Source organism: Neomonachus schauinslandi, chromosome 13, assembly GCF_002201575.2.
Source record: "Neomonachus schauinslandi chromosome 13, ASM220157v2, whole genome shotgun sequence".
Lineage (NCBI taxonomy): Eukaryota > Metazoa > Chordata > Mammalia > Carnivora > Phocidae > Neomonachus > Neomonachus schauinslandi.
Genome location: NC_058415.1, coordinates 60537021 through 60564618, shown reverse-complemented (window position 1 = coordinate 60564618; position 27598 = coordinate 60537021). Strand labels below are relative to the sequence as shown.

General features: G+C 42.6%; 2 protein-coding genes across 2 annotated transcripts in view; one reads left to right on the top strand and one right to left on the bottom strand.

Moving 5' to 3' along the window:
• Window positions 1–4933, bottom strand: part of NCBP1 (nuclear cap binding protein subunit 1) — a 38440-nt gene extending 33507 nt beyond the window's left edge. Inside the window, exon 1 of the mRNA XM_021691734.2 lies at window positions 4874–4933. Coding sequence (XP_021547409.1) covers window positions 4874–4907 — 34 coding nt within the window. The 5' untranslated portion in view covers window positions 4908–4933. The remainder of the gene's footprint in view (window positions 1–4873) is intronic.
• Window positions 4934–5391: 458 nt separating this feature from the next.
• TSTD2 (thiosulfate sulfurtransferase like domain containing 2) lies at window positions 5392–27381 on the top strand. Its single transcript, XM_021691171.2, has 10 exons — window positions 5392–5536; window positions 7488–7693; window positions 11844–12157; window positions 14011–14131; window positions 19201–19326; window positions 20184–20289; window positions 23643–23761; window positions 24266–24424; window positions 24896–25034; window positions 26835–27381. Exons 2-10 carry the CDS (start codon window positions 7529–7531, stop codon window positions 27170–27172), a joined length of 1587 nt encoding a protein of 528 aa, XP_021546846.1. The 5' UTR covers window positions 5392–5536; window positions 7488–7528; the 3' UTR covers window positions 27173–27381.
• The last annotated feature ends 217 nt before the right edge of the window (window positions 27382–27598 follow it).

Genomic DNA, 27598 nt, shown 5'->3' with positions numbered 1-27598 from the left:
GTAAGGTTGGGAAAATGCAGATGGTTAAAAACTAGCTGAATGAGAGTTTTTTGTTTTTTATTACTGTTCTTTAAACTTCAACTACCATTCCCTTCTTTCTGGCCCATCTACTCCGCCAACCCTTTATCTCACATCCCACCCTCCACATCCTTCCTAAGTTAACTCTCCAGCTGGCTTGTTCCCAAATCCATTTGGAATCATATCCCAGTGTTTAAAGCAACCCTCCCAGACCCTCTTGTAACCTAGAAAAGGAGAAAATAATGCTGTAGGAGAGAAGGTAGGATTTCTGAAGAAAACCTAGAAAATACAAGGACATAGTCCTCCCTGAACCGCAACTCCTATTTTCTCTCTTCCCATTCTGATTGTAAGAAAGCACAAGTTTTGTTTGGAGAATGGCAGGAGGCAGAAAGTATTAAGAAGATATGCCCCACTCTCACCTGGTATTTGAGAGAATATGAAGGAGGGGTGGTAAAATTATAGACACATCTGAACTCATGACAGTAGCAGGATATTGAACTCAGAAGAGAACCTGGGTATGCAGAATAAAGCACCTTCATTAACAATAAAATTTTGGGAATTAGCTGAATGTTTTCATATATCTTTTTTTTTTTTTTTTTAAGATTTTATTTGACAGAGACATAGCAAGAGAGGGAACACAAGCAGGGGGAGTGGGAGAGGGAGAAGCAGGTTTCCTGCTGAGCAGGGAGCCCAATGCGGGGCTTGATCCCAGGACCCAGGGACCATGACCTGAGCCGAAGGCAGACGCTTAACGACTGAGCCACCCAGATGCCCATTTTCATATACCCTTAAGAAAACCTATCTATGATAGCTCCCAAAGCAAGAACAGATTTTTATATTAAATGTAACTATGTAGAAGTTTTACAATATAGATTCAAGTTACATATTGCCACTTCATTCTGACACCCTTGGCTAGTATAGGACAGAGAAACAGAAACAGCTCTTTATTAAAACCAATTTTTGTGGGGCACCTGGGTGGCTCAGAGGGTTGAACATCTAATTGTTAGTTTCTGCTCGGGTCATGAGGTAGAGCCCCCACATCAGGCTCCACACTGGGCATGGAGTCTGCTTGAGATTCTGTCTCTTCCTCTGCCCTTCCCCTTGCTTGTATGCACACATTCTCTCTCAAATAAATAAATCTTAAAAACAAAAACCATCTGAAAGGATCTCCATACACCAGTAATTTTTCCCTGTAAGGCGATCCTAACTTTATATGTATATACTGTACTACATCTTATACCCTTATTATAAAAAACACAAACTGGAAAACAAAGACCAACCCTATAAAAAGGAAGTAAAGTAGCAAAACCAACCAGGAAAAAGGGAAAAGTAAAGTACCTTGATCTTGAAGATTTAGAGCAGAGGAGACTATCACACCTGAAACAAACTATACTCTTCCTTGGAGGAACAAATTCTTTCACTTCTAATCATTTTTTGTATAGTTAAGTTAAAAAAGTAGTCACAGTCTAAAAGATAAGGACCTAATTCTAAGTAGCTTAAAAAGGGGTTAATATGGGTTTTTGGCAAAGGTTATAGATAATATAAATTCTTTAAAAAAATTTTTTTAAAAGATTTTATTTATTTATTTGACAGAGAGAGAGACAGGGAGAGAGGAAACACAAGCAGGGGGAGTGGGAGAGGGAGAAGAAGGCTTCCCGCTGAGCAGAGAGTCTGACATGGGGCTCTGGGATCATGACCTGAGCCGAAGGCAGACGCTTAACGACTGGGCCACCCAGGCACCCCTGGATAATATAAATTCTTAGAAAAACAAAATAAGCAATGTACTGAACAGCTATTATATGTATATCCCATAATAACTGAAAAGCTACAGAGACATTCTTAAAGGGATTCTAAGAAATGAGTTAGATTTAGCACTGGACCAGTATCCACACATGATAATTTCCCATTTAGGATTTCCCTTTTCTTCTCTATAAATTGAACTCCACTCCAGCTGAACTAGATTGGTAGTCTCCTAACTTATTTCCCTGGATCCTGGACACTCTAGTCTGAACAAAGAGATACAATTTTAAAACTGCCCTCTATGAGTTGATCCTCTGCTACCTCTCTGATCTTAGTTCCTACAACCTCCCTCAGCCCCAACTCTGCTCCAGGGACACTGGCCTCCTTGATTTCTGTGAACAGGACAGGAATGCTCCAGCCTTAAGTCCTTTGCACTCTTGGTTCCCTTTTCTTAGACCACTGGTTTTCCCCATACAGCCACCTGGTTTGCTCCCTTACTTCCTGCAATTCTTTGATCAGATGCCGTTCTCAGTGAGGTCTTCCCCGATCAACCAGCGTAAAACAGCAAATCCACCTTGCTAGTCCACCAATAGTCTACCCCCTCTACCCAGTTTTATTTTTCTCCATAGCACTTACCACCATTTGATATACTATATTTTATTTGATTGTGTTCTGTCTGTAAAAGGGAGGCTTGACCTTTATATTGTCCACTACTACTGTACTGCCAGTAGTTAGGACAGTGCCTAGCACTGTCAAATATTTGTTGAATAAATGGTTATATCTTGTCAAGCATATGGGAAGTCGTGACAGCTGGTGACTGATAAGAGCTGACAATAATCCAGAAATGCTCCGATGCATCAACTTAATTACAGCTATTAGAATTCAGACTATTTTAAAAGAGCCTTCTATAACATTTAAGCGTCTAATATTTCAGATCTTAAAAAAATCAGTAGATGCTTAACTAAAATATTCAGATTACTATTTAGGGTAAACCCCAGCTGATCGTTACCCAAATTGTGGCAATTTATAGAAGTTCCAGATTGGTATAGTATTCAAGAGAACTATAAACTGCCCCTCTACTACTAAATTATTCACCAAAGTAAACTTTAATTAACTCATTTTACTTCTTTTTGTCTTATTTATTCTAAGGTTCCTGCATCAAGACCCCAAATGGACCATGATTTACTGGCCAGGTGGTATTAAAAGAAACTAACTCCCAAGAAAATTATGCCACCATTACAACTGCAAAAGCAAAAATTGTTTTCTACATATTCACATTCAATTCTCCAGGTTGCCCTCTGGAAACATTTTCTCTCCCTTTAAGGGTGCCCTAGAAGGGAGTAGAGTGGAGAAAAGAAGGTATGAGAAAATCAAGAAAATGGGAAGAACTTTAAAAGTTTAAAAGACTCAAGTTCCCTAAACCCCAAGCAATCACTTCAAGCATATTAGTTTTTTATTAATCCAAGTCAAAGCATATGAAAACCGTGTTTTCTGTGCCCTGTATGTCTGTTATACAAAAAACCTCATGTGTTTAAGAAAAAAAAACCTAGGCATGCAGCATGGTAATACTTGGGCAGTGAAGAGAACCCTTAACTTGCTTTCACCAGTGTCTGGGCACTGCCAGCTATGTCTCCATGTTTATTTTATTTTATTTATTTTTAAAAATTTTTTAAAGATTTTATTTACTTGTCAGAGAGAGAGAGCACAAGCAGAGGGAGAAGCAGGCTTCCCGCTGAGCAGGGAGCCCGATGCGGGACGCGATCCCGGGACTCCAGGATCATGACCTGAGCTGAAGGCAGTCGTTTAACCAACTGAGCCACCCAGGCGCCCCTATGTCTCCATGTTTATTACACTAAAACTCTGAATCCTTAGGTATCAGACAGGATGAACTAGAGTATCCATCCTCTCAAGCCACTCCCTAGCAGAGATCTGATGTTTCATTGTTTAAAACTAAAGACATGTGATTCTGCTCCTACTCCCAAATGCCCCAAAATTCAAGGACAAGAAAATGTTAGTGAAGAAAATTAATTAAAAATTTTTCTTCCATCGTTGACATCTGCCAATGTTTGTCAGCTCTTAAGCATTAACAGATAAGTATCATCATGAGATATTTGGTACATGCATTAACTCACTTAAACCTCACAAAACTGAGAAGAGGTTTGTATCATTACACTTCTACATTACATACTAAGGTTTACAGAGATGACAGAATCTGGGCAAGATCATGAAGTAATGGTAGAGTCTAGCTTTGAACTTAAACCCTCTGATTCTAAAGTCTAGCCTCTTAATGACTATACCACACTCCTTTTAAAGAACAATATGCTAGAATATAATAACAGAATTACTCAGTTTCTTCCTTTTTTGGTGGATGTACGTTTTGGAGGGATTTCTGTAATTAAGCATCTTTTCCTGTTTTTAACTAGCAAAATTATCCTTGGTTTCTACGGTGGCAACACATGATCCCCTGGAGCGCAAACCATCCAAATGGAATAGAAAACCCCTGATCTCAATCCCTAAGAGGTCTCCAGGTAGTTTTCCAGCACTCTTCCCTTCATGAGGGAAATACACTTGCAGCTAGTTCAAAATCTAACGTAACAAGGTGCATCTGTTTATTAGTGACCTCTTGAGTGTGGATAACAGATTTCTTTCCTTGCAGCATGAAAGAAGGCAAATCAACGGATGACGGGTAGAGCTGAGCTCAGACTGCGATTCGTATCTGCCACTCACTGCTTTGTTCCCTCCCTTCTGAGAACCCTTTTCAGGTGCAGTCGGAGGGTCAAAACGAGACATTGGTACTAGTGGGTACCTGTCACTGTGCCTAAGAGGTGGCCCGCACAGACCCAGGTGTACTTCCCTACTCGGCAGTACTAAGGACCAAATCCTGAAGAGTCCTGAGAGACCAGAGGTCCACCAGGCCGACGACTAAAGGAGTTGGGGCAGGGGAAAGCGGGGGCTTTTTAGAAGTCACCCGGCCACATTCTCGCTCTGCCTGCCCGGTTCCCCGAACGCTGCCGGGGTGTGTGTGGGGGGAGGGCTTCCCATCCCTTCCCTCGAGTCCCCGAGACCTCCGCCCCCGCCTGGGCGCGGCCTCGGCGGTCGGGCCGAGAGCACTCACCGTCGTTCTCGTCGCTGTGCCGCCGCCGCGACATGCCGCACGCCGGGGCGCTGCGGAGCTGAGCGAGACCGGGCGGGAAGCTCGGCACGAACTGTCGGGCCGCCGGCCGGTGCGAGCACAGCGACGAGGCGCGCGCAGTGGGCGGCGCGCAGGCGCACTCGCTCGCGACGAGTGCGGAAGCGCAGGCAGGCGAGGCGGCCGGGTGGGCTTGGCGGGCTTGGCGGGCTTTGGTCCCCGAGAGCCGGCGTCTGGAAGCTCACCAGGCCGAGAGCGTCCGGTCTGTACGCAACCGCCCCCTCGGGCTTCCTCAGCCTCTCGGCGGCTTCCTTCTCCCGCCTTTCGCTCTAAGTCCTTCCGGGGACACGCGGAAAGCACCGCCTCTTCAGCCAGCCGGAGGCCGCCGGCCACAAGCCAAATTTGGCGGCTGCTGGTCCACCACGCACACTGGAGTCCCCGCCTCAACTTCAGACCCTCCCTGGGGCTCGCAGTATTTCCCGGCGGCCCTTTCGAAGACTTCCGGGGCGAGGTGACGTCTCCAGTGTTCCTTCCTCCGTGAACTGCAGGCCGGGGACCGGTGGAGGTTCTTGGGACGGGGAGCAGTGACGATTGCTAGGCGGAGACGGCTCGATGAAGAAAGAGCTAGGAAAGGACCAGGACTGGCTGGTGCGTGCTCATCTTACTCCCACTTCCGGGCCTTTGCCTCGTCGGGAAAGCTGGGCGGAGCGATTGGCCCGGCCGGGCGCGCGGGGGGCGGCGCCGCGCTTGTGGCCCCTGGGACTGAAAGATCGGCCTGAGCGTGAGCCTCCTGCCATGGGGTTACTCTCGGGGCGTCATCCTACCCTTCACCCTTCTCAGTTGTTGTTTGGGAAGGAACAGGTGATTGCTTTAGTAATGTTTTCAGTATTGATATTCTGATTTCAGTATTCAATATTCAAGTCATATTCAGTATTCATATCCCCGTTTACATGGATATGAACATCCCCTGCCCTGACGTCTCTGATGAGCACCACACCTGCTTATCTGACTGCCTTGTTCGTGGTCATTGAAATTCCACACGTGTAACTGGAACTCTTGTTTCAATTTCCTGTCCTAACCTATTCCTCTGTCGGTCATACCCATTTCAGTGAATGACACCATCCATCTGATTGCTTCATCCAAAAGTGTAGGTAGGAGTCATTCTTGGGTCCTCCTTTTCCTTAAGTCTGTCTGTAAATCTTGCCAGCTCTACTTTCAAGATAAATCCAGAATCAGACCACCGTTACACCTTTGTTTACAACACTCCAGTTACTTTGCATTGCAAACTCCATACCCTGACCTATAGAGTTGTGCTCTCTCATCACTGTCCTGCATCCATTCTTTCTTCCTGTTTCTCTAAAAGGCAAGCTTCTTCCCACTTTAGGAATTTGTACTATTTCCTTTGCCTCTGTTCCTAAATCTGCATGGATGGCTCTTTGTCATTTAGGTCTCAGCTCAAACATCAAGTCCTTAGTGAAGCCTTTCCTGGCTACCCAGTGGCTGTTTATTTCATTCAACAAATATTGTACTTATTGACATTTAGCATCTTCTATATGCCAGGCAGTACTAAGGATGCAGAGGTGAACAAAGGAAAACCCTTGCTTTTTTTGTGCCGGTGATACATTCAGGAATGAACAGACATAGTGCAATCAGAAGAGTGATCAAAGGGACAGTAGTAGAAGAGAGGAGAGGTGGTGGTGGGAGGGGCTGTGGAAGGACTTTGGACTTCATCAGAGTATGTTGAGAAGTCTTTGGACTCTCTGGGGAGGAAAGCAGTTAGGCTATTGCAATAATTCAGTCAAGAAATGATGGTGGCTTGGGGCGCCTGGGTGGCTCAGTTGGTTGAGCATCTGTTCGGGGTCCTGGGATCAGGTCCTGCTTCTTGGGCTCCCTGCTTGGGGGAGAGCCTGCTTCTCCCTCTCTCTCTGACCCTCCTCCCCTCTTGTGCGCGGGCTCTCTCTCTCTCTGTCTCAAAAAAAAAAGAAAAGAAAAGAAATGATGGGCTTGAATGGGGTTGGTAATATGTCCATTTTGACAAGATTTGGCCATACTAATGATTTTTATATTTTAAATTTCTTCTGTTTATTAAAATGGGGCTTTCTTAGTTGTTATGTCATCTAAGGAATGGAATTTTCACAGCTCTAAAAGGGCAAAAAGAACAAAGTGTTTATAACTGAAGGTACTAGCACGCAGCTTGGTTGATTTTGGTTGTACCTGGTGCTTTTCTGGTATCATTTACCTTAAATGTTTGCAGGGCTAACTCCTAATTGAGGTTTCTGCTCAAATGCTACCACCTCAGAAAGACTTTACCTACTCTCTGTTTTTAAGAGCCCCTCCATCACTCCTGACTCCCTACCCTGCTTTTTGTCTTCGTGGCCCTTTTTCCTATCTGACTTTTTAAATTTAATCAATATATTCATTTATTTACTTTCTTTCTCTCCCCACTGGAATATAAACTCCAAGAGGGAGTTTTTCTGTTTCTTTCACTGCTTTATGATGGCTTGGGCTGCTGGGCCCATGCTCATTTGCCTGATTGATTTGTTTCAAATTTATTTCAAGTAGCAAAGACTGACATTGTTGTTTCTCCCTTGTTTCCTAGGAGATAGATAACTGAAAGGAACCTTACTGCAACCAAACCAGATGCCTTCTTTCACTTCACCAGACCAAGGAGATGACCTGGAGGCCTGTGTTTTAAGATTTTCAGACCTAGATTTAAAAGACACAAGCTTTATCAATCCCAGTAGCGGTCTCAAAGCAGAGTTAGATGTCAGTACAAAGAAGAAATACTCGTTTGCCAAGAAAAAGGTAAAATTGCTGTATTGCCATTGATGTTTCAGGATCATGTATGTATAGTTAACTCAGATACCATCTATTAGTAGCTCATCGATCATCAGGGTTTTCCTCCAGGGAGTAGAGGGTTAGTGAGACAGGAGGCTGCTGCCCTGTTGAAGGCAAGTTCTAGTCAGGGTCATGATCCAATGATCTTAAATCAGTGCCTGGCAAAGAAGAATCATGGGCAAGGTGTAGCTATGCAACACTTATGTTTGAGTACTTGAGGACAGATCCTAGACAGATGGGCTGGATTCCTTTTCCCGTCTAGGGTTAGAATCACAGGAACCCAGGAGACCTTGTCATAAGGAGAACAGACAGGCAGAAGGGTAGTTGCCATGTAAGACTCCTGATCTGATCTAGTTGGCTGGGTTCTGTTGGTTAGGAGAAGGATAGAACAGCCCAGAATGGTTGTGCAAGCTTACTGAGGACAGTTGGGATTAGATTATAATGGGAGGTCATATTGATATGCTGCTCTTCTATGCCATTTATCCTTTTCTCAGAGATCATTGACTCAAACCTCGTCCTCTTGAAGCTCATAGGAAGGAAAATGACCCGAGGACATGCAATTGAGACTTAGTTTTCTTACTTCTAGTCTGCTGTCCTTCTGCAGTTAGCTTTTGTTGGCTTCATGTCAATGAAGAATAGATGTCTCTGCTTCTAACTTCTTTTTTTTTTTTTTAAAGATTTTATTTATTTAGGGGCGCCTGGGTGGCTCAGTCGTTAAGCGTCTGCCTTCGGCTCAGGTCATGATCCCGGGGTCCTGGGATCGAGCCCCGCATCGGGCTCCCTGCTCGGCGGGAAGCCTGCTTCTCCCTCCCCCACTCCCTCTGCTTGTGTTCCCTCTGTCGCTGTGTCTCTCTCTGTCAAATAAATAAATAAAATCTTTAAAAAAAAAAAAAAGATTTTATTTCTTTATTTGAGAGAGAGAGAATGAGAGAGAGCACATGAGATGGGGGAGGGTCAGAGGGAGAAGCAGACTCCCCGCCAAGCAGGGAGCCCGATGCGAGACTCGATCCCGGGACTCCAGGATCATGACCTGAGCTGAAGGCAGTTGCTTAACCAACTGAGCCACCCAGGCGCCCTGCTTCTAACTTCTTATCCACCACCCCTCTGCTCTCATCTCACACTGGTGTCCTTGAAAATGAAATCCAAAGGGTACAGAAAGGTTTTATTATCTTGCAATAATTTCAGACTTAGAGAAAAGTTGCCAGAATTGTATAGAGGACCCTCATATCCCCTTTGTACACAGGCTCCATTCATATTTCATCAAGTGTCCCAGATGGCTCTTATAGATCCACTCTAGGGTCACATGTTACATTGAGTTGTCACATCTTATATCTTCTTCAGTCTGGAGCACTTTCTCATTTTTTCTCCTTTGAAATCATGACCGTGACATATTTGAAAATTACATGAGTTATTTTGTAGAATATCCCTTTGCTTGACTTTCACTCATGTTTCCTTACAATTAGATTCAGATTAGTGCTTTTATTAACAAGAGAATCCCACAAGAGATGCTGTGTTCACGTGGCTACAATCTATCAGGTGGTTGATAGTAGCAATTTGTCCCATTGCTGGCAATGTTAACTTTGGTTACTTGATTAAGGGAGTGTCTGTCGGATTTTTCTGCTATAAAATTATTTTTTTTCCCTTTTAATTACTCAGTATTTGGGGGGGGGGATGCTTTGAGACTGTGTAATTATCTTATTCCTCATCCAACTTTCATCTACTAGTTTTAGATTCTTTGATGTTTCTTTGCTTAGTTGATTGTTACTGTGATGGTTGCTAAAGGGTGATTTTCTTGATTTTCTAATTGCTGTGTTCCTTCTAGATTTAGTGTTTGGCATTCTGCTCTAAGGAAGAACTTTCTCTTCTCCCAATTTATTTCTGTCTATGTGGACTCAGGTTATATTTTATTTGTTGAATTATAGTCCATTATGTTGTTATTTGTTTTGATCCTCAGATCATCTCAGATTTGGCTGGGAGCCCTTTCAAGCTAGTATCTGTATCCTTTAGACTTGCTCCCATCATTCTTTGAGCATTTCCTCACTTTCTGACTCAACAAGGTATTCCAGGCTTATCTTGTATTTTTCCTGACCCATCCTTAGAATCAGACATTTCTTCAAGGAGCTCTGGTTCCTTCTAGCAGAGGACTGTCAAAAACCAAAACCTGGAGGCGCGGCAAGCTCATTGCTACTAAGTAGTGTTGCCTCTCCCAGGACCTCTGGCATAGGGAAATACATAGATGAATACACAAATGTCTATATGTACCGTACATATACTTCTACATTTACTACTATCTCAATATTAACCACACCATGAGCACATACTCAGTACTTTCAGTTCCATTCCAGCCTCACAAGTTTTTCCTAACTCTCCCTTTCCCATATTTATAACTTCCCTATTTGATGGGATTTGGCCTAGTCCTGTTGGTCCCAAATATTTTCTTATTTGCTTATTCTCCTGTATGTAATCAATGTACCCACCCTGCCAAGCTGCCTCCCTACCAGGGCCTGCCTTCCCCTTGTATGCCTCACCCACCTCTGAGCTGCCATCCTGGCCCTGGTCTGTCTTTCCTTGAACAGACTCCACACGGGCCCTAACTGCTGCTGGGCCCTCAATGCCTTGTTCACGAGGCCTTAAAAGACCAGATAAGATTTGAAAATCAAAGTTTAACATGAAGAAGCACTTACGTTGACATACATGCTATTTCTCTCTTTTTTATTTTTTTCCTATTTGGAAGGATTAACTTCAAGAAAGTCTAAAAAATGCTCTCCAGTGTAATTTCCTGCTGCTTCAGTCTGAGACAGTCCAGATACAGTTGTGTGCTAGAGGATGGTCCCACAGTGGTGCTTCATATCTGTTACCAGTGTTTAGAGTGCCTATGTTTGGATGCTTTACAGTAATCTCCAGATGCATTAAAAAAGTTAAAACACACACACACACACAGAGGTATATATAAATACCTCCCTTCCCATTAGACCAGAAAGGAACAATTATTGAGATGTCGATAATCATAGATCCCATTCAGCCTCTATTTGTACGTCAAAAATACCACAAAGTTGAAAAACATGACCAACTGGGAAACAAATTTGTGATAACTATGATCAACAAAAGGTCACTAAAACCACTTACAAATCAGGAAGAAAATAAATGCCACAATAGAGAAATAGGCAACAGATACAAGAACAAGGAATTGATATGAAAAAATATTCAGCCTTACAATCAAAGACATGCAGATAAAAAATATATCTCTTTTGCCTTGTATTCAGGTCAACACTAAAAATATTGACAATAAAAAAAATTAAATGCTGATAAAACTTGATGCTGTGGATAAAATGTCACCTTGTTGGTGAGCATATAAACGGGTACGATTTTTCTGGAAGTCACTGTTAATCACAATTTTAAGTTTCATGTTTCTTTGCCCCCCACATTTTATTCTAGATGTTTATTTAAATTAGATGGTTAAAGAGGTATAGAAAGATGTATGCATGGAATGCTCATTCAACATTGCTTATAATTGCAAATATTGGAAACACAAAAATGGCCACTAGTTAGGAATTGGTTAAGAGAATTATGGTACATCCATAGTTTTCTGTTTCATTTTTTTAAACAATGAGTATAAATCATTTTTATAAAAACAATAAAATTGTTTTCCAAGAAACAAGTCAAAACATCTTGCTGTATTTCTTTCCAGTCTTTCAGCGCACTTTTTAATGTAGCTGATACTATGTTGTATAAACAAATTTGATCCATTGTTTTTCATTTAACATATCATACATATTTTCCCACATAATTTAAAACTAACTCCTCAATATTCCATAGTAAGTATACTCCATAATTTCCTTGACCGTTTCCTTTTTAGAAATGACTGATAGTGTTGTTTGTAATGTTTTACTAATAGCTGTCTGAAATTCAAGCCCTTTCCTTAAGACCACTCCCTAACAAATTTTAGATTGAGGTATAAAGTTTATGAAGAAAACTGTTACTCTCAGGAAGTTCTTCTATAGAAAAATAGGACATAAAACTAGAAACCCATGTGGAAAGATAATATAAGGGATTCACCAAGACTTCTGCCAGCTTTAAAATTAAGGTTAACGGTGGCATATTTGAAATGTAATTGCAGGCATTTGCCCTTTTCGTCAAAACCAAAGAAGTTCCAGCACGTCCTTTTGAATGTAAAGAAAAATGGTGGAAATGCTGTCAACAGCTCTTCAGAGACCGGATTAGCATCCACAGACATGTGGCAACACAACATGCTGATGAGATTTGCCACCAGACTGCTTCTCTGTTAAAGCAGCTGGCTGTGACACCGAACACCTCTAAGGGCCTTAAGTTTGAAGACAGCAGGAACCCTCTAAAAGAGTACTTTACCTGTAATCATGAAGTGTCTGCTTGGCTCCCTGATATAAGCTGCTTTAGCCCTGATGAGCTGATAAGGTAAGAATTTCATTCTGTACTTTAATTTTAAAAGTCTTTCCAGTCACAGTGAGACACCACTACCTAGCCACGAAAATGGCAAGATCTTTAAGGCACAGAATTTCTCTGTGGGCCTAAGTGAGGCCAGTAACCACATGCTGCGTATCCCAGAAGCAGTAGCACGTACCCACACAGCTGCAGCGTCCACTACATTCCGTGGAAGGCTACACCTAATCTTCTCTAGGGAGAGGTAATGAACAGAACATTGTATTATTTTTCAGAGAGAAAATGGAAGGCTCAGAAATGTTAATGATCCCTCTACCCTGAATAACATTAGAGCTTAAAAACCGGTTTTTGGTACCAAATGTTCTCTGGAGTTGAGTACGTTTTAGAAAGGATGTTAACTTTTAGAACTGGGGCATAGGATTAGAAGTTTAGATCCTGTCTTTGAAAAACTCACCAGATTATATTACAGAATTCAAGAGGACAAATTTCTGGTTTTAAGCAATTTCTGAACTATTTGGTGAATAGAAAATGTCCAAATTTAATATACTTTTGTCATTAGTATTCAGTTTCCCCTGCCTTTGAAACACTCACCAGATTATATATATTGTTATATATTCCCGTTGTTTACCAAGAAAAGGAGCAAGTTGGAGAATTGAACTTGGATTCAGAATTGAGCTAGTCACTAAAACTCTTGGTACCTTTATTTCCTCACCTCTAAAGTAGGAATAATGGTGCCTGCCCTGCTTACCGCACAGTGTTACTAGATGAATTATATAAAATGAGGATGGTAAGAGTATCGCTGAACTACATGATGCTGCACAAACATGGCCTTTTTGTCTCTGTATGGCCCTGTGCCTTAAGGAATTTGCTTTCTAGTGAGAGAAACAAAGGATACATGAAACAATTAGCAGATGATATGAGGCAGGCTACCTAATGATCAGTTAAATTGTGTGGTGCAGATCATAATTTGTTACAGCAGTTTAGAGAAAGGAAAATAGGTTCTAAAATAGACACGGTTTCAGAGGAGAGTCTTCCCTGCAATATGATGAGGGTATTGATGAGAGTGTCAGATTCCAGAGTTGGATGGGACCTTAATTATCATCTACCAGAGCGTTCTCTAAAATAAGTTTTATGCAACACCAGTTCTGAAGGATGCTAACAGGTATTGAAAAGAGCTGCTAAAGACAAGTAAGGTTGGGAAGGACTAGCTTAAAATGTCCTTTATTGGAGGACTTTTCGGAGACTTCAATAGATAAGGGGCTTTCACTGAGATTCTTAAAGAGGGAGATTGTGTCTGCAGGGTTTCTCCAACATGTAATTTCATAGAGTAGCTTCAAAGCAAAAGTGGGAAATGCAGTTTATTTCACTTCTCTGGTCATACAGATGAGGAAATCAGTCTCAGAGATGATAAGAGACCCGCCCAGGTCCCAGGACTAGTTAGTATAAGACAGCACAGTGCAGCAGAAAGAGTATGGATTCTAGTGTCAGAAGACTGTTGTCCAAGTCTTGACTGTCACTCTGTAGCTGACTCACCTGGGAGGAATTGGCCTTGGTTTACTCAGCTATAAAGTGGGGATAATAATAATCTTCCTCATGGTTAAGAGGATTACATGAAAAAAATGGAAGTGAAACCTTCTAATCGATGATGAAGTAAGGAAATCATAGAGTAAACTCACCTTTTATAAAGTAAGTTGGGTGCAGATAATGTCTTCTTCAGAGCAAATACTGACAGGAGTTGCTTCTTCTTTCAGAACAAAGTTGGGCTCCATCTCGGCCTTCCCTCTGACATCTCCTGGGTGTACTTTGTGAACTGTGGGTTCTTTATGCCAGTGACTCAGATGCTTTTCCCTGTGGTTTTCTTCTTCTAGCAGCCAGGGCAGTGATGGAGGAGAGGTGCTACTTTATTACTGCTACCGTGACCTGGAGGACCCCCACTGGGTGTGTGCCTGGCAGACAGCTCTGTGTCAACACCTGTCCCTCACGGGCAAGGTAACACCTCTCACACCCCATCCTTCATGGGACTCCTCTTGTCTCCAGTTTGGATTACAGAGGATGTGCTGGAGACAAAAAGGATTCACTGTTAGGTTCTTAGAAGTCCGCGAAATCCTGCAAGGCTTTTAAGTAGACTACCAAACAGTTATTAGCATTGCCTTTTATGACAGTATTTAATGGACTAAGAGTCAGCAAACTTTCTTACAGAGCAAAATAGTATTTTAGGCTTTGCACAAAAACTACTCACTCCTGCTTCTATTAAACCCTAAAATTGTGCGTGGAATTGTGAAGAAATTATAACAAGATACAGTTGGGTTAATTATGCAGTATTTCTTATCAATTGTCTAGCCGTTGTATATTGTTTAAAAACAAAAAGTGTACAACTTTATGATCTGGACTGCTAGGTAAGCTGTTCTTTGGTAGAAAATTCCTGTGGTCTGTACTCAAGAAGTGTCTAAAATCAATTTTGTTGATTCTTTTAAGACTTTATTTAGAGAGAGAGTGTGAGTGCAGGGAGGGGTAAAGGGAAAGGGAGAGAGAACCCCAAGTAGACTCCACACTGAGCACGGAGCCTGACGTGGGGCCCGATCTCATAACCCCGGGGTCATGACCTGAGCTGAAACCAAGAGTTGGACACTTAATGGACTAAGCCACCCAGGCACCCCTGATTTTGTTGATTTTTAAGTCCATCTAATAAATTATATGTTTCCTAAACAAACAAAGCCTACTCAGCCCTGCCATTGTAACATGAAAACAACCATAAACAATAGGTGTAAGAATGGGTATGGCTGTGTCCCGATTAAACTGTATGCAGCAGCAGATACAATCCCTGGCATTAGGAAATGTTCTTGATATGTTAGCTGGAAAAAAATTCACGGAACTATACATACAGTATGATTCAAAGTTCTTCTTAATTTTCCTAGAACATGCCAGGGTCTTTTACCAGTTTGTGGTATTGACATTTGCTGTTCCTTCTCTCTAGAATGCTTTCCCCCTAGATCTTTGCTTGGCCCGTTCCTCACTTCAGATGTCTGCCTGCATACATGTTATCTCCTCAAAACTCTGATCCAAAGTGGTCCTCTCTCTAAATCTTATCACCTCCTTCTGCTCAGAGAATATCAAAGAATTTGTTACCATCTGAAAGTATAATATTTGTTTAATTTGTTACAATCTGTCTTCCCTAATAAAAGCTTGGTGAGGACAGGAACTTTGTCTTAATTAATTGATGTATTCTTAGTGCTAGAACAGGCTTGGCACATAGCAGACAATAACTATTCAGGGAGTGTTGAATAAAGCACTGAACATATTTAGTTCGTAACAAAATCACAAGTGTTTGTGTGTAAAGATGGAAGGTAGTAGGTAGCAAAATGTTAATCACGATTATGTCTGCATGATAAGATTGTGGATGGTTTTTGTTATTTTCCTAAAACATTCTTTTTTTCTTTTTTTTTAAAGGGAGGTGGGGCACCTGGGTGGCTCAGTCGGTTAAGTGTCTGACTCTTGATTTTGGCTCAGGTTGTGATCTCAGGGTTGTGAAATCGAGCCCAGTGATGGGCTCTGTGCTGAGTGTGGAACCTGCTTAAGATTCTCTCTTTCCCTCTCCCTCTCCCCCTCCCCTCCCTTGTGCATGAGCTCACTTGCGCGCTCTCTTTCTCTCTCTCAAAAAGGGCAGGGGCAGGGGAGAGGGAGAGAGGAGGGCTCCATCTCACAACCCTGAGATCATGACCTGAGCAGAAATCAAGAGTTGGATACTTAACTAACTGAGCCACCCAGGCGCCCCTTTTCTAAAACATTCTTGATGATTACATACACACACACACACACATATATAGACATAGATTTATATATGCATATGTATACATATCTGCAAATAAACATATATATGTAAAAACAGAGAGAGAGATGATATAGTTTTGTAAACTTAAAAGGAAATGAACTAGGTTCATTCTGAGGTCCCCCTGGGGTATGACACTGTACTATCTTAAGCCTGTTCTTTTCCACAGATGTTTTAAGTCCCCGAGGCAGTCGTTTGATCAGTGATATTTTCCACACCCATGTTTCCTAAAAGATGGTGCCAAAAGCTTCCTTTACCTCATTCAGTTCATTATCACGCCCTGCCCTTTCTACCTCTACGATATCCCTTGCCTCATTCATTCCCTGTCCCCTTCCACCACCTGAGACCACTCTTTCGTCCACTTCAGTAGTTTTTAAACCATCTTGTTCTGTCCTTGTCTGCCATTTAACCCATTCTCTACCCAGCAGCCAGAATCTTCTTAAGAGGTAGATTAAACACTGCTGCTCAGAATCTCTCAGTGGCTGTCAGTGCCTTTAGAGTAAAATCTAAATCCTTAACATACCCTTAGGTTCCTGCATGATTTGGCCCCTTCATACCTTTTCTGTCTATCTGATGTCATTCTTCACTCACCATACTCCAGCAACATGGTCTTTCAGTTTTTTGGAGCCCACAAAGGTTTTTTTTTTTTTTGTATCTTTGGGCTTTTTTCCAGGCAAATTCTCTTCAAGGAACTCTCACATACCCACTCAGTTTCGCTTGTAAAATTTCTACTCAATCTTCAGTTCTCAGTTTCAATGATACTTCCTCAAAGAGAACTTTCTTGACCTTCAGTCTAAGTTCACTTTTCCCAGTACGCTCTTGCATAGCATCTTGTGGTTATTTTTCATAGCTCTTGTCACTTTGTAACTTTTATCTTAATATCTGTGACCTTCCCTAGTCTGTAAGCTCTAAGAGGGCAAGAACTCTTTTTTTTATTTTTATTTTTTTAACTGCTAGATCCTTAACTCCTAACACAGTTCCTGGCGCATAGTAAAAAAAAAAAGTAGTAAACATTTGTGGAATGAATACCATTTTAAAAAACTTTTTAAAGTAGGCTCCATGTCCAGCGTGGAGCCCGACATGGGGCTCCAACTCACAGCCATGAGATCAAGACCTGAGCCAAAATCAAGAGTCTGACACTTAACTGACTGAGCCACCCAGGTGCCCCTGGAATGAATTACATTTATTGTCACCTCTATTTAGAGAACACCATGAAAGATGGATGTTCTCACAGTGAACCTGAATGTACAAAATATGAAATCAATCTCTTTCCTTGTTTGGGGGCCAGATTTTTATTCTTAGCCCAGCCTGAGGTGAATTAGCAATGAGGGTCCCCACCCACAAGGTGGCAGCACCTGCCTGAATCTTAGTCTAAATCCTTTGGCTTCAGTGATAACATGCCCAGTTTACTGAGGTAGTTTTCTGGTGGGAGATTTGGCAGAATATTGGCATTTAGGTAGAGAAAGAAGAGAACTTGAAAATTCTAGAAAGAAGCTTCCGATTCCTATTGCTACACGTTCCTTTTTGCCTCAAGAAACCTGAGGGGACACATTGAAGGCTTCGGAAGGGAAAGATTACATGATTTGGAATGATTGATATCTGGCTTTGAATCCCAGACTACTACCTACCATCTCTGTGCCCTTGGGCAAGTTACTTGATTTCTCTGAGCTTCTGTTTCCTTTTCTGTCAAATGGAGATTATGATATCTACCTTTTAGGATTATAATATAAACCTCCTCTATCATAGTAGGTGCTCAATAAATGCTAACTATCGCTCTCCATCCCTGAGGTATAAGGCCTTCCTCACCAGGGAGCCACTTTGACGGTTTGTCTTGGACAATCTTAGGGATTGAAAGTCTAGTAGCGTATGAGCTTAGAGATTGCTCTGCCCCAGCGATAGAGGGATTAGGTGTGCTTGTCCTTTATTTGGGTTTTGAGATTAAAATAACATAGGAAAGAATCTACTAGCCTTCCCTGAAGACAGTTACGTAGAAGTATGTACTTTAACTGCCACAGTCAAAAACAGTTTTAGAGTAGATTTCCTGACACTTTGGTTCACCTCTATTTTTCTGTGTAGACCCTTGAAAAAATAGAAGTTGGTTGGTAGGATAGTAGTCTGTACAGCAGAGATGGCATATTCTTTCTACTTTCCTCTCCCATGCCCAGAACAGGCTTTATCAGGTTGCAGTACTTTCTCAAGGAGCCTAAATGTGATCCAGAATCCTCGTCATGGAACTCTGGCTAGCCACTGCTCGTGAGTTGGCATTGGCTTATGAAATGAATCCCATTTGTATCCGTGCCCTAAAGGATCAACTGAGCAACAAATAAAGTATCTTCTCTGGGCCCTGAAAAAGGACAGCCTTTTACATTTTCCAAATTCTAATGCGTTGGTAGATATGGTTGTTATATAAGTGGTAGTAACAATACAGGACCTCTCTTTCCATAGAGTACCATGATACTAGAGTGTTGTCCTTTCTCCCTAGCACTTTGCTCTAGAGGGCTCAGCTCCTTCTAAAGGTGATCCATCTGTAAACTCATCCACAGGGTTTTGTAGTACCAAGACAACTAACTTTGCAGGCCCCCCTGAGCATTGCCTCTTAAGGCAGGGGCCTCAACCCAGGTTCTAAAGTCCCCTAGCCACTGAAGCATTTCAAAGAGACTACAGCATGTGATACGCCAGGAAGTCTCTAGAATGGATATACGTTCATTTGTCCAACAAATACGAATCGAGTATCTACCTGGCAGGCACTGTTCTAAGCACTGGTGATGGAGCAGTGAACAACAGAGACACATACCGCTATGGAACTTGCATTCCAGTGGGTGGGTTTGCAGTCGTGTGCTTCCCCCCAAACTTACTTCAGAGGAGTAAGTTAATTTTCTCAGGGCCGCACAGCAAGTAAGTGGCAAAGCTGAGTCTTGATCCTGCATCTGCTGACCTGGATTTAGGTTAAGCTCGAAATTTATTTCTTTGGTCATTGGACAGCAAATGGGGCTTTCCAGAAGTTTCATTCATTCCATTCTCTGGTCCAGTGCACATCTGTTGTGTACCTTGTCTGGATGGTGGGCAGTGCCATTTAGAAAGCTACAGGTATCTTCATGTGGTAACACTTTTATTGTGTCTCGGCTTTTCCCATTAAACTCAAGGACACACACAAGCCTGTTCTACCCTGGGAAGATTTAAACTAAGCTAAGAACAGGCTGCATTTCCTTTCTCTCACCATCTTGTGTCCCAGGTTCGAATTGCTACAGAAGGAATCAATGGGACAGTTGGTGGAAGCAAATTGGCCACCAGACTCTATGTGGAAGTCATGCTTTCCTGCCCCTTGTTTAAGGATTATATGTGTAAGGATGATTTTAAGGTAAGAGAAATTGAAAATACAATGGATTTAGAGCCATTTGCTTCTGCCTCAGTGCCTCTTCCTGCTCTAGGCCCTGAAGAGGAGGGCAGTGTGGAGAAAGAAGCAGTGCCAGATAAACACCCCTTCCCCAGGAGGCTGCAAGGCAGTGCGGTCAAAGGAGCATGCACATTCCAGTTCTTTACGAAGTTGCCATGTGGTCTTGGGCAAGTTAATGCCCTCTTGGATTTCAGTCTCCCTTCTTGTAGAATAAGGACATAACAGTTTGCACAATCTAGCTCTAAACTTAGATACGTTTGCTCACTTGAGGGACCACCTGGCTATTTCAGGGCATCACTTTGTTTTTAGTAAACCTGGAATTACAAGACCAGCACTTCATACCACGTGGGGGATAAAGCTGTTGCTCTCACAGCTGAGCTCCTTTGTTTGAGTCACCTTGTGCTTTGGCATAGTAGGTGATAAAGGTGGGGAATACGTTACCTAGTGTTAGTGCTGGTGGTGGTAGGGAAAGAAAGGTCATTGCTCCAGAGCAAAAGCTAGGGTGTAAACTTTTATAATGAAATCACTCAGTGGTGTTTCAGTTTTATAGTTAAATGCTTATAGTCATAGAAACACCTTTTCAATTTAACATTTCTGTACGTGGTAGGTATGCAATAAATATTTATTAGTGTTGAATTATCTGAAACACTTTAGGCCCTAACTCCCTTTTCCCATTAAAACATTAGTTCTTACTTTGAGGTTTCTTAAGACTTCAGCTATCATATTATTACAGAACAGATATAATTCTTGTATTTGGCACTTGTCTTATATCTGAAGATGGGAGAGTAAGACTGTGTTCTGTTTTGCTTCTTATTGGCTAGACCAGCAAAGGAGGGGCTTGCTGTTTTCCAGAATTGCGTGTTGGTGTATTTGAAGAAATTGTGCCCATGGGGATCAGTCCCAATAAGATCTCCTACAAGAAGCCTGGTATGCTTGCTTTTAGAAGAAAAATTTTGCTTTTCTGCAGAGGGACAAAACTTGATGTAGAAACAAATGTGGAAGTCAGACACTCTGATCAACAATCCACTCTTTAAAATAGCTTTGGGGTATGGAAGTTAAGAAACAAAGAAAAAAGAGACAAAAAAGATTCTTAGGTACAGAGAACAGACTGGTGGTTGCTGGAGGGAAGGCGGATGAAATAGATAGAGGGGATTAAGAGTACACTTGTCATGATAAGCACTGAGTAATATACAGAATTGTTGAATTATTATATTGTACACTTGGAGGTAATATAACATTGTATGTTAATTATACTTATAAAAAAAAAAGCTATGGGGTAGCTAGCCTGTCAGTTATTCAGTGCTTAAACTGGTCTTTTCTTTGGCTTTATGGTAATTGGAGACTCACCCCTTAGAATGCTCTGTTTTATTCTTCTTGATGATTTGGCAAGAAGTTGTTTTCTTGTTCCAAAGGTAGCAATCTGGGAAGAGTGTAGTTATTACTTGTAAATAGTTCATAAACTGAATAACACACAGGCTTTTTGCTACAGGAGGTAAGTGGCTTTCAAATCCAGAGCAGTTTGTTTGCAAGTGTTCTAGAATGTTATCTTCCCCTTCTTCCCCATGGTTACCATAGATGGTTGAAAGACATTTGTTTGGTGTGTTTTATGTTTTTGTTTTGCTTTTTACTATGAAAATTTTCAAACGTTCAAAAAAGTACAGAAAACAATACAGTGAACTCACATGTACCTGTCATACAGCTTCAGCAATTACTCATTCATTGCCAACTTTCTTCTATACCCTGTCCCCTTCCCCCATCCTGGATTATTTTGAAGGGAATTCCAATGTCATGTCATTACATTCATAAATATTTAAAAGAGACTTTTAAAAGATAAACATTAAAAAAAATAACTGTTAAACCATTATTGCATCTAAATAAAACATCTTTAATAGTAATTCCTTTATTATCAAATATCTAGCCAGTACTTAAAATTGGCGAGACCAGCAAAGGAGGAACATGGTGTTTTCCAGAATTGTGTGTTAGCGTATTTGAAGAAATCCATACCCATGGGGATCTCATAATTTTTTAAGTTTGTTTTCATTAGGGTTCAAGTAAGGTCCACTCATTGTGATGGATCCCTGTGTCTCTTTAAGTCTCTTTTAACCTATATCTTTGCCTCCCTTTTTCCCCCCCCCTTTCAGTTTATTTTTTGAAGGAACTAGGTCATTTTGTCTATAGAGTTTCCCACAGTCTGGCTAAAGCTGATTGCATCTCCTCTGTCCTCTGTATTTCCTATAGATTGGTAGTTAGATTTAGAGCAGTGCTAATAGAAATATAACATGAGGCACATACGTAATTTTATGTTTTTTAGTAGTCACATTTTAAAAGGAAACAAGTGAAATTCATTTTAATAATATGCTTCAATGCAGTGTAGCCAAAATACTTCCATGTGTAATCAATGTAAAAAATTACTAATGAGATAGTTTACCTTTTTTTTGCGTACTACGTACTTGAAATCCTGGATCTGTGTCACCCTTATTCTATCTAGCACATCTCCGGCCACATTTCAAGAGCCTGATATCCCCATGTGGCCAGTGGCTATTCTGTTAGATACCTCAGATCCAGAGACTTGGGTTAGATTCAGATTTGACTTCCTTTTTTCTTTTTTTCCTTCTTTTCGCCCCCAAGACTGTCTGATAGGTAGTATTGTCCTCTTTCATTAGGAAGCACAAAAGTCTGGTTGTCTCTGTTCACTTTCTAATATGTAGCTATTTAAACAAATGCTAGCGGTTAAGCCAGAGAGAAATGCGAGTAGGACACAAATATCCAGGAAAAGAGACTCATGCATGAGGAGAGAAGGGCCCAAAAGGGCTGTGTCTGCACAGTGTCCCTACCTCAGCAAGATGACTAAAGAGCTCTTTCTTGGTGGTATAGGCCATTGCTTGGGAGGTTAGGGGAGAGTGGGCTCCAGGCAATGCTGGGCACCTTTTGTAAACATATCCCTATGAGTCCCTGTCCAGTCAGGCCTTCGCAGGGCCAGGAGAGCAGCAGCGGGGAACAGGTTTGGTTCCCCATAGTGCCCTGTCAGTATAAGTCTTAGCAGATTTCCATGCTTCTCATCACAGTTTTGAACCTCCCTTTGCACCCCCTGTTTTGGTGACCATGTCATTAGGTGATAATAACAAATCAATTCTGGCCTCATTATATTCGCCTTACAATTCTGGGTTGGGCAGGTAGGAATCCAGATTCCTTGACCATGCTCTGAGACCTCTAGCCCCACCTGGGTACTTGGCAGCTTCAGGTGGTTGTTGGGGTTCACCTCTGAGCAGAATGAGGTTCACAATCAACTGGGATGTCTGGACCTCCAAAGATACAGGAATATTTCTTTTTTTTTTTTAAGATTTTATCTATTTATTTGACAGAGAGACACAGCGAGAGAGGGATCACAAGCAGGGGGAGAGGCAGAGGGAGAAGCAGGCTTCCCGCTGAGCCGGGAGCCCGATGCGGGGCTCGATCCCAGGACCCCGGGATCATGACCTGAGCCGAAGGCAGACGCTTAACGACTGAGCCACCCAGGTGCCCCTACAGGAATATTTCTATTCTAGAGAGTTGAGAAGACCAGGGACCCCACCAGACTGAGGTGCTCTCCTTTTAGTCTCCCTGGATTTGACTTTTCTTCCTCTCCTTTCTCTCCTGCCTGCCTTAGCTTTTCCCTCCTTCTCTCCCTCTGGCCTGCTCTCTCATGTGTCACTCCTACCCTCGGCCCCTGCCACCCTTTCTCTTTCACTCATGCACACAGATTTAGACACATTCTTCTTACCCTTTGGTATTTATAAAGAACAGTCCAACTTTATTCCACAAATTTATACTCTAAGCTGCCTGTTGAGGTTCTTAGCCTTGAACTTGGGCTTGCCTTTATTACAGTCAAAAGCCTATGGTCAAGCACATACATGCCTAGGCTCTTCCACGTACACTGAAAATAGAACACTGGCTGTATAATGGACCAGCAAACCCACATGGCAATTTAGATCCCAACTGCCTGGCTTTTATCACTGGGTTAGACCAAGTATGAGGATGGAAAATTCTTTGACTAATCATTTCTAAACCTCCAGGTCTCCGTAGTGCTTATCTTTGGAGGAAGGAAAGTGAGGATATCTGGACTCACTAAATAATTTCATCATGGTCATCAGGTAGTGTTATTTTCAGACATTGTAATTATGAATAAAGTTTTGGGTGGAAGGAAACAGCAACATCTAAGTCATCAGGCTGGGCTAGCTGTGATTGTTTTTTTGTTTGTTTGTTTTTGTCTTGTTTTAAGTAGATTTTTGGTTTGGTTTTAGGAATCCATTTATCCCCAGGTGAATTTCATAAAGAAGTAGAAAAGTTTTTGTCTCAGGCAAATGAAGAACAAAGTGATACTATCCTACTGGACTGCAGAAACTTCTATGAAAGCAAAATAGTAAGTAAGGAGCAGAAGCGAGTTCAGTGAAATGGTAGGTCTCCCCCTTCCCACATCATGGCCTGTTGGCCAAGTGATGCGTGTGTGCGCACCTGTGGCCAGGTCACCTAGATCTCCCCCCACTGCTAACAGCTTCGGGGAAAACCCAAGCCTTTGAACTCAGGAGCTGGTGAGAAAGTCTAAGAAAAGAGGACTTAAAGACATCTTCGCACATAATGTACTTCTTGGCTCCCATGTGCCTACCTTTGACGTGTGTCGAGGATCCTATAAAGTTGGCTTTGGGCCTCCTCTCCAGTTCCCTGAGGACTCTGGGAAGATGACCCAGAGCCCACCAGCCTTGTGTCTGAGTTCCAGATCTTGAAGTTGAAAGGTTAGAGTGCAGGATGAGAAAAGCAGCTAGTGAGTGCTCCCTTGCCAAGGGGCTCTGAGCACGGTTGACACATGCTTTGTTCTTACCAGGCATATTTTTCCGATAATATTCCTTCTGCTTCTCCTATATCGTAGGGACGATTCCAGGGCTGCTTAGCCCCAGACATCAGGAAATTCAGTTACTTCCCTAGCTACATCGACAAAAACCTAGAACTTTTCAGAGAGAAGAAGGTGCTGATGTACTGCACCGGGGGCATCCGCTGTGAGCGGGGTTCAGCCTACCTCAAAGCCAAGGTGAGTTAACACCCTTGGGGGCACTGCGGGCTTTGGAGGTAAAGAAGGCTCCACCAACAGCATGTGTTGAGCTTTCCACCCCCGACATCACCCCCCTCCCACCCTCGGCCCGCCAGGGATTTGTTTTTCCCTTGAATCGTTCCAGCATAGAGTTTGTAAGTACAAAAGCTGAAATTCTTAAATCTCAAGATGTGGGAAAGCACTTCACAGTCTTAGAGCCTCATCAAGTACAGAAGGGAAAGCTTAGTTAACCTCTCCCTTTTCCTAATCCATATGCTTGATCCTGAGAAGAACAAATGCACATTACATGTTCCAACAGGTGTTTTTCTATATTTAGGAGGCAGCAAAAATAGCTGGGCTTCCCAGGATCTAGTGAAGGCCCTGACTGCTCTCATCACCTGCCACTCGTCTGTGGAGCTTCTTACCAGTCTTTGCCTGTCTCCTTAAATTTCCTCATTTTTCCTCACATAGGGAGTGTGCAAGGAAGTGTTCCAGCTCAAGGGTGGCATCCACAAGTACCTGGAGGAGTTTCCCGATGGTTTCTACAAAGGGAAGTTGTTTGTTTTTGATGAGCGTTATGCCTTATCCTACAACAGTGATATAGTCTCAGGTAGGTCAGCACAGGCTGGACCCTAAACTCGTGATCAGGCACGTTCTATGAACCATTCTGGAAGGCAGGCCAGTACTGGTTATGTGAAGAAGAAAACAGGGGAAAGAAGTAACGTAGTAGGACCATTTCTCAGCAGAGTTGGAGATGCAGCAGTGGAACAGACAGAACCCTGGACCAGGAACCGGGAGGCCTGTCCTGGGTCCCAGCCTCCCTATTTACTAGTTAGGCAAGTCTTTTACAGTGGGGATGATGTCACTTGCTCTGCCTCTGTACTGGGAGTTGAACTAATAGGCTGAAACAAGGGCCTTAACCAGGAGTTGTAGAATTGGCAGTTCTGTGTGAATTTGGATGGGAAAATAATTATATCTTTATTTTCACCACCCCACACTCTATGTCACACTTCCTTTGATTGTTAATGTAAGCAACAAATCAGTAATGTTAGATGCACCAGTGACTTTGTCATCAACAGAAACCAAAATATTTTCATATATTATAGTTGCTGCAGACTTCTCCAAATAGCGTTTCTGTTCATCATTGTCTCAAAGTAGTAGTTATTAGCCCTCCACGCCCGTCTTCTTACTTATTTAATGTATTAATAAATATCTTAACTATATCATAGATTTTTAAAAATGTGGTTTCCTTTAAAATCCTATGTATTTTAAGAACCTCGAGGTCTATAGACACATGTGGTAGGTTAGGTACTTTTGAGTGGTGGCTGGGGCATTCCAAGAGGCAGGGGTGGCCACAGGAGGGTGTGCACAAGAGGCCTGTGGTGTGACTGTAGTTTTAAGTCCTCAAGTGTCAGATGAGGTCAGTAAAAGGGGGATGGAAATAATCTTTAAGAAAAGTGGCTCTTGCCCCTGGATGCCATAGTTTCAAACAGGAAGGGTCATAGGCAGACAACCCTAGTGGCTCTTGTAATTTTCTAGAACTCCTGTGATCAGGGACTAAGACTGAATCACCAGTGTGACAGTGAATAAGATTTGAGTATGATTGCCTTCTCCCCTTTCTTCTTGATCTTTCTATTAATTTTAATGGCCTTGTATTTGTGTCTCTTACTGAAAGCTACTCGAAATCTGTTTTGGAGCTAGATGGAGAATAAATAATAAATAAGTAGAAATAGTGGATTTGAGAAATGTTACTGAGGAAATGTTGGCAGGATTTGATGGGTACTTGGATGTGAGTGTGAAGGCGAGAGAGAAGGCCCAAAGGTAGCTTAGATAATACTAATTAAGGGGACTTGAAGAATGATGTTGTCGTCAGTGCTAACAGGAAGTCAGCAGGGAAACATGGGCTGAGAAAATAGATAATGGGAATCTTTCAGGAATCGGGTGGTGAGGTGTCCATTAGCAACAGCAGAACTTCAGGCTTGGGGAGGAGGGGCGTGGACTGCAGAAGCTGATTATAGATGTGGGATCATTTGTATTCACATATGTTGTCTCCCATGAAAAAGGGAATGAATGATCTAAAGGAAAAACACCATTGAACTAAGGGGTAGTTGACCAGCTTTGGAATGAAGAAACAATACTGTTTTCTAAATAGGAAAAAGAAAAAAATGGGTCACTGAATGTTGGAATCAGGAAGACAATTCCCAGATGACCCCCCCACACACACACAAATAGTGGGGGTGAGGGAGCAATTTTTATTAGAGGACAGGAGACTATCTAAAACCTTCCCAGGCCCAACGGGGTATATTCGCTGCTGTGCCAAGAGTTATATTTAGGACCTGGAGAAGTGCCTGTCTACATGTGTACACATATATGTATGTGTTTGGAACTGGGGCTTTTCTTTCTTCCCCAGAATGTTCATACTGTGGAGCCCCATGGGACCAGTACAAACTCTGCTCCACTCCCCAGTGCCGCCAGCTCATCTTGGCCTGCCCTGCTTGCCAACGACAAGGATTCACAGCCTGTTGTGTCACATGTCAAGACAAAGGGAGGAGGCTGGCTTTGAGTCGCACCCAGAGCAGCTTTAAAGAGGAATGTGAGTGCACAGCCCGACGGGCACGCATACCCAGCGAACTGCCGCAGCAGGTGCGGCTCCCCGTGAGCCCCAGGCTGAGGCCGGGTGTTGGTGGGGACGGGCCATGCTCATGTGAGCGGCAGCAGCAGGATTTCCCTAGGCCTTCACAAAGCTAGTTCACGGTGACCACACACTGGAGAGTGTCAGAGCTGCAGCAACAGAAACTTGAACTTGAATGCTGGCAATGCCAGCATCGTAAACTGGGTACGATATTGGCCACCTGAACTTCAGAGGGGCCAGGAAGAGGGAGTTGGGTGCTGACCACTTACCTGAGACATTTGACTCAGAAGATGCCAGAGCACAGAAAAAAGGTGAGCTGTGTCGGATCCCAGCGCTGCTGGGGGAGAGAGCCTTGAGCCTGGTGACCAGGTCATGCCCTTTCTGTGCCATGCAGCAGGCTGGTAGTAGTCATTTGTCTTGTCAGCAGACCTGGTGATCCTGGTGGCAAAAGCATGAAAGCTGTAGCCCTGGAGGGTGACTCCTCAGAAGCAGGCCTCTCCTGCTACCTACCATCACCTACATCCACTCCTGCCCTCATCTCT